The sequence below is a fragment of the Panthera onca genome, chromosome A3 (genome assembly GCF_046562875.1).
Source record: "Panthera onca isolate mPanOnc1 chromosome A3, mPanOnc1 haplotype 2, whole genome shotgun sequence".
NCBI lineage: Eukaryota > Metazoa > Chordata > Mammalia > Carnivora > Felidae > Panthera > Panthera onca.
This window is the reverse complement of record NC_138341.1, coordinates 53091027-53109856: the sequence shown is the minus strand read 5'-3', so window position 1 is coordinate 53109856 and position 18830 is coordinate 53091027. Positions and strand designations below refer to the sequence as shown.

General features: G+C 41.9%; 2 protein-coding genes across 2 annotated transcripts; both read right to left on the bottom strand.

Moving 5' to 3' along the window:
• Window positions 1–105: 105 nt before the first annotated feature.
• SNRPG (small nuclear ribonucleoprotein polypeptide G) lies at window positions 106–11048 on the bottom strand. The gene is made up of 4 exons (XM_060659203.2): window positions 10918–11048; window positions 7294–7316; window positions 5885–6009; window positions 106–298 (listed from the first exon to the last, which is right to left on the bottom strand). Exons 1-4 carry the CDS (start codon window positions 10947–10949, stop codon window positions 248–250), a joined length of 231 nt encoding a protein of 76 aa, XP_060515186.1. The 5' UTR covers window positions 10950–11048; the 3' UTR covers window positions 106–247.
• A 1159-nt stretch (window positions 11049–12207) lies between these two features.
• TIMCC (TIM double twin CX3C motif chaperone) lies at window positions 12208–17184 on the bottom strand. Its single transcript, XM_078444586.2, has 3 exons — window positions 17024–17184; window positions 15973–16113; window positions 12208–13714 (listed from the first exon to the last, which is right to left on the bottom strand). Exons 1-3 carry the CDS (start codon window positions 17108–17110, stop codon window positions 13526–13528), a joined length of 417 nt encoding a protein of 138 aa, XP_078300712.1. The 5' UTR covers window positions 17111–17184; the 3' UTR covers window positions 12208–13525.
• Window positions 17185–18830: the final 1646 nt, after the last annotated feature.

Here is an 18830-nt window from a genome sequence, read left to right as displayed (position 1 = left end):
AAAGCTTTAGAATAAATCAGTCTCAACCAGGAACAGTTTGTGTTAGAAAAAACTAGAGTAAAAGCTAACATTCAATTTTCCACGTTCAGAATGTCTGAGAAAGCATTTTTTGTCTATTAAAAAAGTTTATTTAACAAAAAAGTTCAATATGAAAATGCATGACCTGATTTTTATATTGTAGTAAAACAGGTGCTATGAAGGGGACACGTGGAAGCAGTTGGTTTCTTCTGGTGAACACACCCATTGTTTATACTCGTTCCAAGGCTTCTAACATGATGATACTATTTCCTCGAATTACCTGAAAAAAAAAACCAAAAAAACACAGTTTATTTGACATACTGATGAAAGAATTTTCACAAAATTAATGGTTTTTCAGTATTAAAAATCAGTTTGTGAGGCCTTTTTTCAAGCCACAGGGTTATTATTACATAAATCTTAATTATGACAAGAAGCTACTAAGCCCTTTGTAAAAAAGATGTACGTTTTCTAGATTTAATAAGAGTAACAAGTACTCTTTTGAGATGTCAAGTCCCCATGACTCATTTCATCTTCTAAACTGCAGTACTCAACATGTTCCTCTCAGTCCCAAGGAATCTGTTAAGTCAATAGGATAAATGTACAGAATATGTCAGTTTAGGGGTACAAGATTATTTAGGGAAGAAACCAGGATGGAAGTTGTGAAAAATATGCTTTATGAAGATGGCATTTAGTTGGGTCTTGAAAATGGGGTAGATTTTTGACAGGAAGACCAGAAATTCTAGACAAAACCAAGATGAAAAAGTATAGGGGGATAAGGAAAGACTCTAATTTGAATGCAGTAAAAGGTTATGACAGGCAATGGGAAACAAAGACAGTCTGCACTCAAATCTTAGAAGACTTCAAACACCAATGTTAAGATACTTGGAGGACATCATAAAACCATGTAAGACAGTGAAGTTTCACAGTTGAGGGAATAACCACTGTTCTGGCAATAAAAGAATTGGAGCTTAGAGGCAGGAAGAGAAGTTATAAAGAGCACAGTGCTTAATCAGTAATCATTCTGCAAACGAAGATAAGGAAGGATATTTATGAGCATAGGTGAAATGGCCAGTAACAGTTCAAGAGAGTTAGAATACAAGGGTCAGAAAAATACATCAAACTAGAAGGCAAGGGGACTTTGAAAATAAGGAGCCCCTGGTGGACTGTAGATCACACTGCAATCACAGATCAGGTCCAGTAGAGCTGGTGAGGTGAAAAGACAGGAGGGGGATGAGAGGAAATACTAGAAATGGAAGCATTCTGATTAGGATTAAAAGTGGAGCTATGCCTATAGGCAGCTGAAGTAAAAATAGCTGTAACTTGTTCTTTTCTCCCCTCATTCTATTTGCTTTATTTATCATATACATTGTTATGGTCTTCCTCGGGAAAATTTTATTTTTAAAAAATTTTTAATGTTTACTTTTGAAAGAGAAAGAGAGTGAGCGTGAGTGGGGGAGGGGCAGAGAGCGAGGGTGACAGACTCTGAAGCAGGCTCCAGGCTCTGAGCTGTCAGCACAGAGCCCGAGGCAGAGCTCGAACCCACAAACTGCGTGATCATGACCTGAGCCAAAGTCGGACACTTTGAGCCACCCAGGGGCTCTGAAAATGTCATTTCTATGAGGGCAGCTGCAGTATCCCCAGTGCCTAAAGCGGTAGCAGGCACAGAGAGGGCTCAGTAAGTCCCTGTTAAATAAACAAACTTGCGGGGCGCCTGGGTGGCTCAGTCTGTTAAGCATCCGACTTCGGCTCAGGTCATGATCTCGCGTTCTGTGAGTTCGAGCCCCGCGTCGGGCTCTGTGCTGACAGCTCAGAGCCTAGAGCCTGTTTCAGATTCTGTGTCTCCCTCTCTCTCTGACCCTCCCCCGTTCATGCTGTCTCCTCCTGTCTCAAAAATAAAATAAATGTTAAAAAAAAAAAAATTAAAAAAAACAAACAAACTTGCATGTGATTACTGCAGCTGACAGATTGGAAAGGAACAATGTCTTGGAGGTGGGAAAGTGTCTTGGAGCCTGGCAGATACAAATAGCAATGAGCATGATGAGAAGGTGGCAAAGAAATAAAGAGCAGCATGAAAAAAGAACAATGTCCTGAAAATAGGGACTGAAGGAGCCTATACTCCTAAGTTAGGGATAAAAATCTAAACAATATGCTTATTTAGTTCTCAGAGTTTTAATTCCTGGGTTATTTGCAACAGATGGTGAATATCAGATCTCACTGATCAAAGCATGAAAAACTACTAGCTTTCTTTGCTCTCTGCTAAATGTGTCCATTTCTGCTGACCCCTTTCCCTAGAAGGGGAGGATGGCAGAGAAGTTATTTCATATAACTCAAACGTTCAGATCAGAGGCTTTTGGGGGCATTATTAAAAAACAAAATAACACTGTGTCACTCTCATCAACATCTTCTAAAATGGTAGGTATTGCACACTTCTTTGTCCTCTCACGTAGTACACGAAATAAGGCTAGTGAGTGGACACCTTTGTTATATAGTAATTCTCCTCTTTTCTCATTGTGTTTAGGCCTCATTCTCCAAATCAAACTGGAACCATCGGGTCTAGAATTCCATAGTGCTCCTTGTGTGCTTCAAGGCTAGTTTTTGCGAAGTGTTGCAAAGGCTCTTTGTCTCTTGAAAGGGCAGAGCTATCTAATAAAGAATACAAACCTAAAATGGAGCTATAGAACCACAAAGCTAGTAGGAACTCTTGAACTATGCAGCATCTTAATATAGAATTTTTACTACACTCTTAGGGGAACTCTAGGGATGGAGTGGAATCTTGAAGACAGAAGTGAGGCCACTGACAACTCTGGGGATATCTCAGAAGAGGCTAGTTGAGACATCATTAGGTAATTATCCAGTTAACAGATACAGATTACCTCCCCTTCAGAACACACACATTTCTTTTAAGTTTATTTGTTTATTTTGAGAGAGGGAGAGAAAGAGCACAAGTATGGGAGGGGCAGAGAGAAGGAAAGACAGAATCCCAAGCAGGCTCAGCTTTGTCAGCACCAGAGCCCAATGCGGGGCTCAAACCCACGAACTGTGAGATCATGACCTGAGCCGAAATCAAGAGTCGGACACTTAATTGACTGAGCCACCCAAGTGCCCTGAACACACACTTCTCTAAATATAATAGTATAAAGTCATTTCAATGGCCTCGATGGGTCAATGACTTGAACAAGGGAATAACAAAGGCAATGTTTGGCTTTGCCAAACAACTTGTAAAAACAAAACTAACCTATTTGTTTCCCTTCTTTCAACCTCAGAAAAGCCAGAATGTCTTTTTATTAAGGACAACTGATAGGTTATCATTATTTCACTTTCCAAGTGCTAATCAGCTGCAAGTATTGCCTACTAACACAAACATGTTTTTGGTCACACAACAAGCATCAGAGGTGGAAGAGCTGATTGCCTAACACAGTAAGTAGGTACTCATTATCTGAATGACTTCAAGATGGCACTGCTTTTAACCAATTTCTGTGTAACAATTAAGGCCATCAAAATTTAGGGGGAGGGGTGCCTGGGTGGCTCAGTCGGTTAAGCATACGACTTCGGCTCAGGTCATGATCTTATAGTTTAGGAGTTCAAGCCCCACGTCCGGGCTCTGTGCTAGCCTGGAGCCTGCTTTGGATTCTGTGTCTCCTCCTCTCTCTGCCCCTCCCATGCTCATGCTCCATCTCTCAATAATAAATAAACGTTAAAAAAAATTTAAAAATTCAGGGGGAAAATTTTGAGACAGATGCATGATCTAGGTTCGATTCCTTCTCTGATAAAATTCCAAGAAGTGTCACACAAATCTCTGAAACCTTGTCTTCCCAAATTAGAGCAGACTTTTAAAAAGTTTTATTTACTTATTTATTTGAGACAGAGATGGTGGGGGGGGGGGCGGGGGGGCAGGGGGGCAGAGACAGAGGGAGAGAAAGTCCCAAGAAGACAGAGCAGAGACTGACTTGAGGCCTGGACTAACGAATCGTGAGATCATGACCTGAGCTGAAATCAAGAGTTAATCGACGTCAGCCACGTGCCCCAGAACTGACTTTTAAACATCAAAATCGTTATTGAATCTAACAAATCTGTTGAGATATGAACTAAAAATCAAAACTACCCTCTTAGAATCAATATTTCTGAATTTGTAAGAGGAAGGGCTAGAGAAAAATCTTGGGACTATTTAAGAACTGTTTTTAGAAGAAACTAGGTGCTAATGATTTGTCCACAGTTTTATTCATTTTCAATAGAAGTTCAAGGAAAATGTACCTTAAAAGGAAGGTCAGTTTGCATAAAACTTGGAGGAGGAGGGGAGTCTCCCCCGTCCCTATCTAGAGACTGACTCTAAGCTGTTTTTCCAGCCCTGACCATCAATGTTTTTCAAATGGAAAAGCATTTGCAAGAAGCACTAACATACACTTTGGAAAGAGTGATTAAAAATTGTGAGGCATGGGGCACTTGAGTGGTTCAGTTGGGTAAGTGTCTGACCCTGATTTCTGCAGTGCAGAGCCTGCTTGGGTTTCTCTTTTCTCTCTCTCTCCCTCCCCCTCCCTCCCCTTCCTTCTCTCTCCCTCTCCCTCCCTCTCTCTCTCATTCCTCCTTCTCTCTCTGCCTCTTCCCTGCTCTGGTGTGCCCATACGTGCTCTCTCTCTCTCTCAAAATAAATAAATAAATAAATAAATAAACAAACAAACAAACAAACAAACTTAAAAAAAAAAAAAAGGCAAGGCTAACAATTATGAACTTTTACCACCTTTTAGAGATCTTTATGTTCAGTAATTTGCTAAAGTAGAAGTTGTCCTTTTTAATTTACTTTTCCCAAGAAACCTGGGGCTTACCACTTACTGGGTATATTGTCCTGTGCTGGACAAAGAGTAGAGTTCAAAGTCTGGGTTTTGTTGACAAACATCAAAAACTTTCTCAGTAGCCATACCACCATGCCCTAATGAATACAGAAATGTTTACTCCTATAATTGTTTCTGGGTTTTTTTCCTATTTTCTTTCATGTGAATGGCTGTCACTGTGATCATCCCTTGCAACTTTTACCTTGGCCACTTTTTAAAAAAAAAAAATCTTTTTTTTAAACATTTATTCATTTTTGAGAGACATGAGTGTGAGTCAGGGAGGGCCAGAGGGAGACACAGAATCCAAAGCAGGCTTCAGGCTCTGAGCTGTCAGCAGAGTCCAATATGGGGCCTGAACTCACAGACCAGGAGATCATGACCTCAGACGCTTAGCCAACTGAGCCAACCAGGTGCCCCTACCCTGAAGGCCACCTTTAAATTTGGGTGTGACAAATCAGAAAATCTGGGTTTAATTATACATACGATTAAAATCAAAAAGTATAATTTGGCCTGGCAGATTTGGATCACATGGGCACTTGTTAGATAAAATCTTAAAAAACAAAAATGTAGATTCTATGTAATCTCTACACCCAATGTGGGGAGCAAACTCACAACCCCGAGATCAAGAGTCACATGCTCTTCTGGCTGAGCCAGCCAGGCGCCTCAACAGAACACGCATAAGAAGATTTTCTGGGAATTCATAAGCACGTTAAAATTGACTATAACGAAGGACTGACTTTGGCCTCTATTATAAAGACTTTGCTAAAGCAAAGTCAAAAATGACTTCTTACTATTGTTTCAATCCAAGAACTTCAGAGTGTTCTGCGTAAGATTCAGATCTAACCTACAGGAATGGAGATTACATCACAGCTGAATGACTGCCATATGTCCAATGTCCAACTAAATGGGAGATGGAAAGTTTAATCTTGCCTGTTATTTTCCTAATTCCATTTTACCCCAAGACTTTAATAGAAGGGAAATTAATCCTTATTCCAAGATAAATACAAAATCTCTAAGAGAAACCTTCTATCTTTACTTACCACCATTCCAATATTGTTCTGTTGCCCACTAGTTGCCATCTCCACACATTCATCTATCACAAGATTCATAAAGGGATCGAACCCCCGCAATATTCCTTGGACATGTCTGCCACCATTTAATTTCACTATAAAATGGGAAAAAGAAGTTTAATAAAACTGACCATTAGATATCAACTGTTCATTAAAAATTAAGTGGAATAAAACTCAGGTACCTGAGATATATAATCCATTATCCTTATTATCTACCAAGCAGTGAGCTAAACATTTCACGTTTAATTCCATGTTTAAACTTACCAAAAAAAAAAAAAGGGGGGGGGGGCACCTGGATGGCTCAATCGGTTGTGTCTGACTTTGGCTCAGGTCACGATCTCATAGTTCGTGAGTTTAAGCCCCGCGTCAGGCTCTGTGCTTACGGCTCAGAGCCTGGAGCCTGCTTCAGATTCTGTGTCTCCCTCTCTGCCTCTCCCCCAATCACACTTGGTCTCTCTCAAAAATAACAACAACAACAAACCCCCCCAAAAATCCAGGTACGGGAATGGGTGAAATAGACGATGGGGATTAAGGAGTGCACTTGCCATGATGAACACAGGATAATGCATGGAAGTGCTGAATCACTATACTGTACACCTGAAACCAATATAACACTGTATGTTAACTATTTTGGAATTAAAATAAAATTTTAAAGAAAAAAAAACTTACGAAAATCCTATCCGGTAGAATTATCATAACTTTTTATGAGGGAAATGAAGTATAGAGCTTCTTAAGAAACTGGTTCAAGGTTTTACAAGTACTGTGGGCTAGAACTGGAATTCAAAGGGAAGGCTGCTTGCCTTTGAAGCCCTGGTCTTAACTCCTATATACTTCAAGTACTGTACAGGTCAGATTTTTAGTCCTAGTCCAAGTCCTTTGTTTTAAAGGAAAAAAGGTTGATAAATTTTTAAATATCACAAAATAGGAAAATCCCATTAATTTTATCTAAGTGAGGGAGGGCTTCTAGGAAATAGTACTGTGCAATCTGTTAACTATCAGAAATTAGGGGGGTGCTTGGGCGGCTCAGACAGTTAAGTGTCCTCGATTTTGGCTCAGGTCATGATCTCACGGTTCATGGGATTGAGCCCCACAATGGGCTCTGCACTGACAGTGCGGAACCTGCTTGGGATTTTCTCTCTTCTTCTCTTTGCCACTCCCCTATGCACTCTCTCTCTCAAAATAAAAAGACAAACATTAAAAAAGATTAGATAACAAAATTGCTTGTGTAGGATTTCAATAAACCTGCTTAATTAATGGATGTGAATTAGAGGTCCTGTGTGCTGTAAATCTTTATAAAGTTGCTCCAAACATTATATTGCCAAGACACATGCAGAAAGCAACTAACTAAAAACGAAACAAAAGACCCCCAAAAAACTTACATGATAATTTCTTGTCCATAAATCTGAAAAAGCAAAAAGGGGTAAAATTATATAAATGATTAAAAAAATTTAAGCATAAATAAGCACAAAAGTAGGTACAGTCAATATAATTTGTTAAAATTGGACAATAAAAATAATGAAATTTAAAATAGCAAACACCTTGTACTGCTGTAAAGGAGGCAGGAATAAAGGGGTACCTCATTTAGCACTTACACAGAGAAATAGAATTTAGGAAGGGGCAAGATAATAAAAATGGAATGGATTTAGAATATATTAATGTACATCAAATGAGCCTTTATCCTGATACGAATTACAAAAACATTCTTGTTGTTCAATACTGACCTAATTTTTGATGACTGGACTTTACTATATTTAAAGATTTCAAAATTATTTTTGGGGCGCCTGGGTGGCTCAGTGGAATGAGTGTGTCTGACTTTGGGTCAGGTCATGATCTCATGGTTTGTGAGTTCAAGCCCTGTATCAGGCTCATGGGTGTCAGCATGAAGCCTAAGCTTTGGATCCTCTGTTCCCCTCCCCGCTCAAAAATAAATAAACATTAAAAAAAATTTTAAGTTTTAGAGCCCAACATGGGGCTCTAACTCACAACTCCAAGATCAGGTGTTGCATGCTCTACCAACTGAGCCAGTCTGGCGCCCCTTGATGACTGGATTTTATAGCCATAACAAAAACAAAGATGTGTTTAGATTTTGGTTATTAGCAAAACCAAAGCTGTGAGAAAACTAGAAGGTAATAAAACTATATCCAAATCAATAGCTATTTTATATTTGAGACAATAAGGAGCGTTCTTTTATTTAATATTAAGCATCAATCTTAAGTGTTCAAGATATTCCTCAACACTTAAGTATTTTTTAGCAAAATAAATACATATCTTGAAGCTTTAAAAAAAATCTGGATTAAACAGGGAAATTCCATCTCAGCAGGATATTATGAGAATACTAAGCTATGTAGTCAAACCAGTTTTTCCCTCTTCCAGTTACAGGCTACAAAATATGAAATTTCATGCAATTTTAATGCAGAACATATCATGGGAGAATTTAAATATAAATTAAGACAGGGGCGCCTGGGTGGCTCAGTCGGTTAAGCGGCCGACTTCGGCTCAGGTCATGATCTCGCGGTCTGTGAGTTCGAGCCCCGCGTCGGGCTCTGTGCTGACAGCTCAGAGCCTGGAGCCTGTTTCGGATTCTCTGTCTCCCTCTCTCTCTGACCCTCCCCTGTTCATGCTCTGTCTCTCTCTGTCTCAAAAATAAAAATAAACGTTAAAAAAAAAAAAAAATTAAAAAAAAAAAAATATATAAATTAAGACAGGCCTGACAAAAGGTGTGAGAAGACACACAAATAAAAATATTTAGTATGGTAATTTTATTTTAATATGATATATACAATGCAACATAACACAAATTACTTAATCTTTATGATGACTATATAAAGTTATATATTGTTATTACCACCACTGTATAGATGAGGAACTGAGTCTCAGAAAGGTTAACTAAATTGCCCAAGGTCACAGAGCAGGTGAGACAGTTTAAGCAAATACAAATGGTTCATTTTGGCTGGAGAATAGGGCAAATATTAGTGTGTGTAATATTTGGTGCTTGGATTTCAGATGGAGGAGCTTGAATGCCGGGTCAAGAACTCTGGACTTTACCATGCAGACAGTGATAAATTAGTAAAACAGAGTCCAGTCTTTGGCAAGACTACTGTGGCAGCAATTTTTAAGAGGTGGGAGGGAGAATTGGGTTAGGCCTCGGTATCTTGACCTCCATGTTAACATCTGGGGCCAGATAATTCTTTGTTGAAGGATGTCCAGTGCATTGTACAATGTTGAACAACATCCCTGGCCTCTACTCACTAGATGCCTGCTGACAGAACCCGAATTCCTAGTCCCTAGTTAAGAACTACTGAGTTAGGCTAAACCAGGAGGAGGGCATAAAAGAGTAAAAGATGGTATTTATGAGACGGTAAAGGAAAAAAAAAAAATTTAAGGTCATTTTCAAGGTAGGTCTCAAAGGATTTCACAACACATGAAATGTAGAGATGAGAAAAATATTAAAGCTAGTTTCATCCTCTGAAATTCTCAAATAGGAAATCTAACATTACACGTAGAGAACGACTCTTTTGTTAAAAAATAATCACCATTTTACCAGTTCTTGATAAATCCAGGATACCTGTAAGATTTTATCAGCTCATCAATAAAACAGTAAGTTTCAGATTAGCTTTTTCACAATAATTTTGATTTTTCTTAAAGTTAGGCTTATAATTTTTGCACAAAATGGCTTTGATACAAATGTGCATTTAAATGTAAATATGACTTTCAATTAAGTCTGACTTCTTTATGGAGCTGGAACTATACAGAGGCCAGATGGCTTTCTCCCAAATTGATCCCTGAAACAATTTTGTATCTGTTGTGTTATCCAACTACTACCTGCAAGAATCCTGGCATTACATGGTCTAAACAGGATAGAGACATACTTAGGAGGCATGGAACATGTTAAGTTCAGTCAGGCGTTGTTTGAAGAGGTTAAAACTTTAAACTGCGTCTATCTTAAGTAGGAATATCCTGTTTGGAGTTGATTTTACTGGGTGCAGGAAAAAAACCCAAAACCCTAGTCTTCTCTGACAGGAAAAAACAAACAAAACAAAACAAGGAAGGTTCTCACACAAATTGTAACAGAGCCAGGTATCAAATGACATTCACATTTAACTTAAGCACAAGAAAGCAAAAGAAAGGAATAGGATTTCCAAATTAAAGCTCAAAGTTGAGGCACCTGAGTGGCCCAGTCGGTTATGCGTGGGACTCTTGATTTCTACTCAGGTCATGATCTCAGTCTCCTAAGATGAAGCCCAGCAGGCTCCTTGGTGCTGGAGTCTGCTTGAGAACCTTTCCCCCTCTGCCCCTCTCCTGCTTACAACTCTCTCAAACAAAACAAAACCTCAGAGACAGCTATAAACTAAAAAACTAAAGTGGCTTTATAGGGCATGCCTGGGTGGCTCAGTAAGCTAAGCATCTCACTCTTCGTTTCAGCTCAGGTCATGATACTAGGGTTGGTGAGCTGGAGGCCCGGCCTCTGACTATGAAAGTGCAGAGCCTGCTAGGAGGGATTCTATCCCTTTCTTTCTGCCCCCCACCCCCGTGCTCACTCTCTCAAAATAAACTTAAAAAAAGTTACTTTTGACTCCTCATACACTATTAAGCACGTCCATTCTGCCCATCTTAGTTCTTTATATATAAATTACTCTCCAGCCACCTTATCTAGAACTTAACGCTATTCAAGATGTTCAACAAAGAATGGCACCCCAGATCTCCAAGCAAAGGAGAAAGAGCATGAGAGTGCGTTGGGAGACGTGGGCTCGGAAGATCCAGCTAGAGAGGCGAGAAGACAGTACAGAGGCGCCTTGTCCGTCAGTGGTAACCAAACCATGCAGACCAAGCCTAAACGAGATGTCTGCGCGGGCTTCAGGCACAGGCGCGAGACGCTCCCAGGCTCTCTGCGGCCTCGGCCCGAATACGCACGCCAGGCACACTGGAGGAAATGGAGAAGGACCTAAGTAACTCGAAGCACGGAAAGAAGCTACTACTTAGACGCAGGCCTCTCACATACTTACTTTTTCAACTCGGGAGGGTGAGCTTTGCTCATGATGCTTACTCGGCGAGCTCAAAGATGCCTCCAAACGGAATTCGTGGAGTCCTTCACGCTCCCGCGTTAGGCCCGGCGTTTTGCGTCTGACGTCACCAATCCCGTCAGCCAATCCATTGTTGGCGGATTTCACATTTTACCTCGCGATACTTACGGCTTAGGGGGCGGCCTTAACTCGCCTATCAGGCTCGAGCTTTCGGTTGCGTCGCCAGCGATTGGCCAAGAAGGGGTGAGGGGGTGGGGCCTCAAGTTCGCGTCTCAATTCCGTTTCCTCGTGTGTAAGATTGGCTTAATGGTTCAGTTTCTAGCTTTTAGGCGAAACCACTTAATCCCCTTCTTTGTGCATTGTTTCGGTTATCTTCTTCAATATACTAAGTGAATCTAGGTTCTGGAGGAGCAGGCCCTTGATATTTCTTTGGCGTATATTCCTACATATTGTCATGGTAAATTTAGGGTTCAGTAACATCAATTAGAGACCTCTGGACACCAGAGAAGTTGGGTGATTGGCCTCAGTTTCTAAGAACTTTAATCTATAGCGTGGAAGTGTATTCCCTGACAGTCCTGCAATTCTTGTAACAATGTCTCCAGAACCCCACTTAATGTACCTTGCTCCTATATAAAAAACATGAGTAATCTCTGAGACACTCTTGACTTAAAAATCAATTCAAATGTAAAAAGTGATCTCTGACTTGCTCCCAGTTAGGTTATCCAAAACAGAGGAATACACATTTATGGATAAATAAAATTGGTATTACATAAGACTTAGGCCAAAATAGTAAAGCCTTGGTGATTCTAAGTAGGGGAGGGGATGATTGTCCAAAATTCAATTCATTCCTAATTTTCAGGAATGGATCTATTTTAATACTAATGATAGTAAAGACTTAGTTAAACTCATCACATAGTTTGTATTTTTGGTACTCAAAATCCTAGACATTGCATTTTCTCAAGAGGGTTCCTTAACTACCCCTCTACCTCTTGCTGTTACTGTTAAGTTGAAGCTAGAGACCTGAAATGCATATCGACTTTCTTTTTTTTAGCCTTATAGACAGTTTCTTTTTACATTAACGGACTTTAAGTCATAGTGCCTGTCCTCAAAGTTTCTCCCATTTACAATGAACCAGTCCTGCATTTGAACCATAACTCATAACAAATCTTCACTCTTCATGACATTTGAAGAAACTTATTTCACATTACAAGGAGAAGCATCCTAAGAAAGTTATATATTCATTGCCCAGATATATGTCAAGAAACACAGTAGTGGAGGAAAAACTAAACCTTATTTATTTTTTAAAACTGAACCACTAGGAAAATATATCACAGCCTTGAAACACCAAACACAGGCTATATTATCATTTTAAGTAATAAGATGGTAAAAAGACAATAAGGTCCTTATCAAAATGAAAAGGTGCTAGAGCTGGGGCAGGAACACTGCTTGCTGTAAAGGCCCCAGGCAAAAGTGGTATTTGGTAATAGGGGCGGGGTTTGCCCCTCTTTTGCTTTAAAGGAATCACAGCTCACCCCTGAGTTGATTACTTTTTCTCCTTTGACCTTCCTGTTGCCAAGAGATTGTCTCGATATGGCTCTGTTATTTCAGGGGGAGAGACAAGCAATGCTGAGTTTAGGATTTCATTCCATTCTGTTCTGTAAAAACCATGTTTTTCCATATCCAGTACTTAATATTTCTCTTAATTAAGAAGGCAACAGTTCCTCCTTCAATGTTCATTCCTGGATACCGGTATATAGTGCAATCAACCCCCCCACTTCCCTTCAAGGGAGAGTATCACTGTAAGATTTTCCTGTCACTCTGCTGCAGACAGTCTCAGGGCCCACCATGGCAGCCAGTGAGACGGAAGGTCTCTCCATACCCAGCGTAACATCGCCTCTCATGTTTTTGCAGGGTCCTCCAGCTGAAAGACGTAATGCATCTTTCGAGAAATGCATATCCACATCCTCGTTGGCAGAAACAGATATCCATAAGAACTGTTCAAAGTTCTTATCCAAACTACCTCTCCCAATGCCACATTTTAAATCAATTTCATGCCCTTGTATATAAAATAAAACCAAGCAAAACAAAGACTCAGAAACCTTTTTTCCCTTCTAAATTAGTGACCTCACGGACTTTGTTTTACAGCTTATGGAAAACGATTTAGTGACCCTTCTGGTGAACAGGAGGTTGGCAACAAACAGAAACACCTCTGCTCATACCACCAGATCACAGAAAGGTTAACAGGAACCTGCCAGCCTGTTGGTACCTGTATGCTAAAGAGAATCTGGTACCTTGGAGGGCTCTGGCTTAGTACAAGGGAGATCCCTAGTGCCAGGACAAGCATGTGAAATTTAGGTTATCAAAAACTCTCCTGTGCTATCTCCGACCCAAATTTTAGCACCAGTTTTTTTTCATTTCACTTTCCAGGGTTGAAACATAAAGGAACCAGTGTCCAGAGGCAAGTGACACATGCCTCAAACTTGCTGCCATCCTTAATTTCTTCATAAACTTCATTTTAAAGACCAAAACTCCCATTTCTCTTTTTAAATAGATTCCTGCTGTCAGCCCAGATGGCCAGTTGCAAAGACTTCTATTTCCCAATGGACAAGAGAGACTCCTTCATCTTCTTGGTCATGGTCGGGATGAGGTGCATGTGGTCATCCACACACTTGGTCACACAACTCTCCAGCTGCCGCTTCACCTGAAGCTCTTTACTTCCCGCATCTATTGAATCTTTGGCTTTGTCATTGCAATGCATGGTACACCGGGCCAGGCGGTCCTGTGGCAAGAAGGAAGATGGTAGAGAAGGTTGAAAGGCTGGCCTTCATTTACCAAGTGCATACCATGTGCTAGGCCCTCTGCTACATATTTTGGCTTGACAAATATAATCTTGATCAATTAAAGGGACACTATAGTGCAATTAACCAAGATTATCCTGACTGAAATGGAGGGTAGCATGGGAGGGTCCAGACAAAGCATTACAAGACAGAATAAATTATACAGAAGCCCCTCCCAGGAAATGAGAAGTACCCAGTGGCTACTGTTAGTCAGCTATAGTTAAGACTTACAAACATTTTGGGGTGCCTGGGTGGCTCAGTTGGTTAAGTGCCCGACTCTTGATTTTGGCTCAGGTCATAATCTCATGGTTGGTGAGATGGAGCCTCTAGTGGGTTCTGTGCTGACAGCTTGGAGCCTGCTTGGGATTCTCTCTCTCTCCCTCTCTCTCCTCCCCTCCCCTGCTTTGGTGTAATCTCTCTCAAAATAAACAGACATTAATAAAAAATTAAAAACAAAGACTTAGAAATATTTTGATTCTTTAATATCTGTCCTTGTAACAGAAAAACACTCAACAAGTATTTATTGAGTATTTACTATGTGCCAGGTACTCTTCTAATGCTGGTGACTATAGCAATGAGTAAAACAGATAAAGTTCTTGCCCTCATTGAACTTATATTTCAGTGAGGGAAGATAGACAAAATAAGTGGAGGTTGGATATATGAATCTGGAGATCAGGAGTGAAGTTGGTCTAGAGATATGAATGAATGTAGGAATTGTCAGGCTATATATGATATTTATAGCAGATATTTATAGCTATGAGACTAGAGAACTAGATCCAAAAGAGAAAAGGTCCAAGGACAGCCCTAGGCACTCTCATGCTCACATGCTGGAGAGGGGAAAGGCAGGAAAGGAGGCCAAGAAAGGATGGGCAGGGAGACAGGTGGAAAACCAGACAGAGGTGTCTTGGTGCCCAACTGAACAAACTATTTCAAGGAGGAGGGGAGTGATCACTGTGTCAGTGATGCAGACAGGTTGAGTAAGATGAGGGATGAGAAAGGACTACTGGATTTAGCTCCATAGAGGGGAGTGGCCAGAGCAGTTCTGGCAGAGTAGAAGAGTAAATCTAATCTAATTAGTAAATCTGAGAGTAAATCTAATTGTAGAGGACTAACAGAAGGAGAAAGTTACACAGCAATTCAAGAATCAAAATTTCAAAGAGCCTATCTACAAAATTAGCTGTAGTTCGGGACCTTGGACTAAGTTATTCCTCACAGTGTCAGTCATTTTAAGAATTCTGTATAGCAGAATGTAAAAATTGTATACTAGATACAATTTTTCCCATGCAGACAGAATCTCAGGCTATGAAAAACTGGTTCAGAAGGGGGCTCTGCTTTTCCAACCTGCAGGAAAGTATAGTCATAGGAAGGGAATAAAATGAAGTTGTGGCTACCCTTTTCTCCAGAGACAGATACAGTGGATACCTTTTGCTCTTAGCGACCTCAGAAGGGCTTGTGAGAAGGGCATCAATGAGTCAGCAATACTAATGCTTCATATAAATGACTGCTCTTTAGTGACACAGGAGCTGCCCTTTGGGTATAGCAAACGGGGGGGGGGGGGTTCTGGGTGGGCAAATCCACAAAATGATGGCAGGATATTGCTCTAATCTGCACCTCTTTTTTTTTTTTTTTTTTGACGTTTATTTATTTTTGAGACAGAGAGAGACAGAGCATGAATGGGGGAAGGGCAGAGAGAGAGGGAGACACAGAATTGGAAGCAGGCTCCAGGCTCCAGGCTCTGAGCCATCAGCCCAGAGCCCGACGCGGGGCTCGAACTCACGGACCGTGAGATCGTGACCTGAGCTGAAGTCGGACGCTTAACCGACTGAGCCACCCAGGCGCCCCTAATCTGCACCTCTTTAAGACTAGCCTACTTCACTTTCCTGGGGATTGTACTATTTTAAGAATGAATTAATACATGTTTTAGAAAGCTTTATACTATACACTATATGTATTATATTTTTTGTCTATGGGGGAAAAAGGCTTTTGATCATGAACTCCCTTTTACAACACTGTTTCTATGGGAAATACTTATAGCACTCAACCTCCAGGAGTTTTTCACAAATTTCAAACCCTGTGAAGACTGGCTGGCCATAGGACTGTTCAAATGTTAAAAGAACCAAGACATTAAAACCAAACACTTATCATCTCCTGCAAAAGAGCAATATCAAGGACCGGAGTCTTCTGTTTGGGCTTTCCTCACCTGGAACTTCTCCAGCTCAGTGGTCACCAGGGCCTGGGCTTGGGCCAGAGGTGCATGGCAGCGTTCAATGCACTGGTGCACCTGCTGCATGGACGCCTGGCTGTCTTCACAACAGTTGGCACTGCACCGGAACATGAGGCCCTGGGGAGGGTGGGCAGAGTGAAGTTAGGTAGGAAAGCCTCTGGGGCAGAGATAACCATGGAGTGCAACAGAGGAGCGCCTACATTTGCACCTCTCCTTCTAACAGACATCAACAACCTAAAACCACAAATGGGAAAATTATCCTCGAAGCCTAGCAGAGTGTTTCGTGGTCTTCTTGCTTCTAGCTCATTGGCACTTGTTGCACAGATGGCTAGGTGGACGAAGAAGGTGGCGGTTGGTCAAGTTGAAGCCAAGTTCTGAAAACCCGGTACCTATATCACAGGGTTCAGAGGTCAGTAACCTAGAAATCTACATTCCACAAGGGGGCCACTGATCCATTAACCAATGACTCCAGAGCACTACAAGAGAAACCCACAATTCAGTAAGGGAGGCAGGACTAACAGCCACATACATTTAGGGGATCAAAGCAGAAATGCATATAAACCAGAGCTGTGTGGAGCGACACAGAAGCAGGTATCACCCGGCCACGGAGGAGGCCAAGCGCTTCTGCCTTTCCGGTGTTTCACCTTGGCCGTGCCCTTTCTGGGTCTCGGCCTCGTCACCTGAGGAAGGGGCCGTTCAAGACAGACAAGCGGGGTAGGCAGAACGCTTCACCCAGGGAACTTTCTAACCCTGGTCCGGGGTCTAACACCAGCTCCCTCGAGCTGGCCTGGGGCGGGGGAGGGGAGGGAGGGGGGGAACGGCCTTGCGCGTGGTGAGGGATCACAGATTTCAAACTCTCGGCGGAAGCTCCAGGAGTTCTGAGACTAAGAGGTGCTTCTGAGGACGCCGCGGCGACCCCAGGGACACCCCGACTCGAGTCTGCGGGAAGGCGGGCAGCAGCGCGTCACGGCTGCGGGAAGGGAACTGCGAACCGCTGGAACTCTCCGCCATGGCCCCCGCCCGCTACCTGCATCTTCCGGATGTTCTCTCTCTCCAGACTCTTCACCATGGAGTCCACTGCCTCCTGCACCCGCAGCTGCTGCAGCTCCGCCATGGCGACCCCGCGCTACACCCACATGGACTCCGGCGCTCAGACCCGCCTCCTCGCCGCCTCTTCCAGGGTCACTGTCGCTCTTCCCGGCCCACGCCGCCGCCTGGCGTCGGAGAAGAGGAACTGCACGCCACCCGCCTGCAATCCCAGTGCGACCTCGACCGACCTCGGCTTGCGACCCCGCGCCTCTTGTGCGGTGCTGAGCCTGATCCCTAGCGGGTTCGTGGGAACGCTGGGGCTCCCTGTCTCCTTCCCCTCCCCCCTCCTCCCTCTTTCCCTGTCTTCCTTCGGAGTCTTAAAAAATATTTAATATAATTAACATCCAGATCAAAGCGCAAATTTTAGATGAACAGTTTGAGGAATTTTAACAAACCTTGCACGGTCTAGTCAGTCTCCACCCTTTCTCCTCCTAACCACCACCCTGACCCCAGGCAAACACTGATCTGGGTTCTGTTAGTACAGATGAATTTTATCTTTCTGGAATTTCATACACACACACACACACACACACACACACACACAGTTGACCTTTGGACAATGTGGGATTAATGTGGCATTAGGGATCCTGACCACCCGCCTCCCCCCCCCCATGCCCATATAACTTTTGACTTTAAAACTAATAAATAGCCTACTGTTGACCAGAAGCCTTACTGATAACATAAACAGTCAATTAACACATATTTTGAATATTAAATGTATTCTATGCTATATTATAGTAAAGTAAGCTAGAGAAAAGACAGTGTTGTTAGGAAAATCATAAGGAAGTGAAAATACATTTATAGTACTGTATTTACTGAAAAAAATCCCTCTATAAGTGGACTGATGCAGTTCAAACCCATGTTGTTCAGGTGTCAGCTGTACATGTGTACTTCTTATACTGCTTTTTTAAAAAATTTTTTAACGTTTATTCATTTTTGAGACAGAGAGAGACAGAGCATGAATGGGGGAAGGTCAGAGAGAGGGAGATACAGAATCCGAAACAGGCTCCAGGCTCTGAGCTGTCAGCACAGAGCCCGACGCGGGGCTCGAACCCACGGACCGCGAGATCGTGACCTGAGCTGAAGTCGGACACCCAACCGACCGAGCCACCCAGGTGCCCCACTCCAAGTTTGATATATGGTATTTTTGTTCAAGCATTTTAAAAAATATTCCTACCCTCCCCCCATTTTTTTTTTTTTTTTTTTTTTGAGAGAGAGAGCATGTGAACAGGGAAGAGGGGCAGAGAGAGAGAAAAAGAGAGAGAGAGAGAGTGAGAATCCCAAGCAGGCTCCATGGTCAGCACAGATTGAGGCAGGACTGGATCCCACCATCCTGGGATCATGACCTGAGCTGAAATCAAGACCTGGCTGCTCAACTGACTGACCCACCCAGGCAACCCCTGACCCCTACTTTTTTTGTTCAAACATTTTCTAATTTCTACTTTGAATTCTTCTTTGATTTGGGGATTATTTAGAAATGTATCTCTTAATTTCCAAGCATACGGATTTTTTGGTAAAAATTTATTTTTAAATTTTATTTATTTAAGTAATCTCTCCACCCCACATGGGGCCTGAACTCATGATCTGGAGGTCAAATTACATGCTCCTCTAACGGAGCCACCCAGCTATTTTTAAGGTAACTTTTTCCTATCATTTGGAGAGGTGACTGTATTGTGGTTAGCAAACATGCTCTGTATATTTTCCATCTTTTGAAATTTGTTGAAACTTGCTTTATGGCATCAGAA

Excerpts from the sequence above, each read along its gene's own strand:
- SNRPG (XM_060659203.2), bottom strand. The coding sequence starts at position 10,949 with ATGAGCAAAGCTCACCCTCCCGAGTTGAAAAA. Across the intron at positions 7,317-10,917 it reads CACCCTCCCGAGTTGAAAAA|ATTTATGGACAAGAAATTAT; the intron begins GTAAGTATGTGA and ends TTGCTTTTTCAG. Across the intron at positions 6,010-7,293 it reads TATGGACAAGAAATTATCAT|TGAAATTAAATGGTGGCAGA; the intron begins GTAAGTTTTTTG and ends CCCATTTTATAG.
- TIMCC (XM_078444586.2), bottom strand. The coding sequence starts at position 17,110 with ATGGCGGAGCTGCAGCAGCTGCGGGTGCAGGAGGCAGTGGACTCCATG. Across the intron at positions 16,114-17,023 it reads AGAACATCCGGAAGATGCAG|GGCCTCATGTTCCGGTGCAG; the intron begins GTAGCGGGCGGG and ends CACCCTCCCCAG. Across the intron at positions 13,715-15,972 it reads CTGAGCTGGAGAAGTTCCAG|GACCGCCTGGCCCGGTGTAC; the intron begins GTGAGGAAAGCC and ends TTCTTGCCACAG.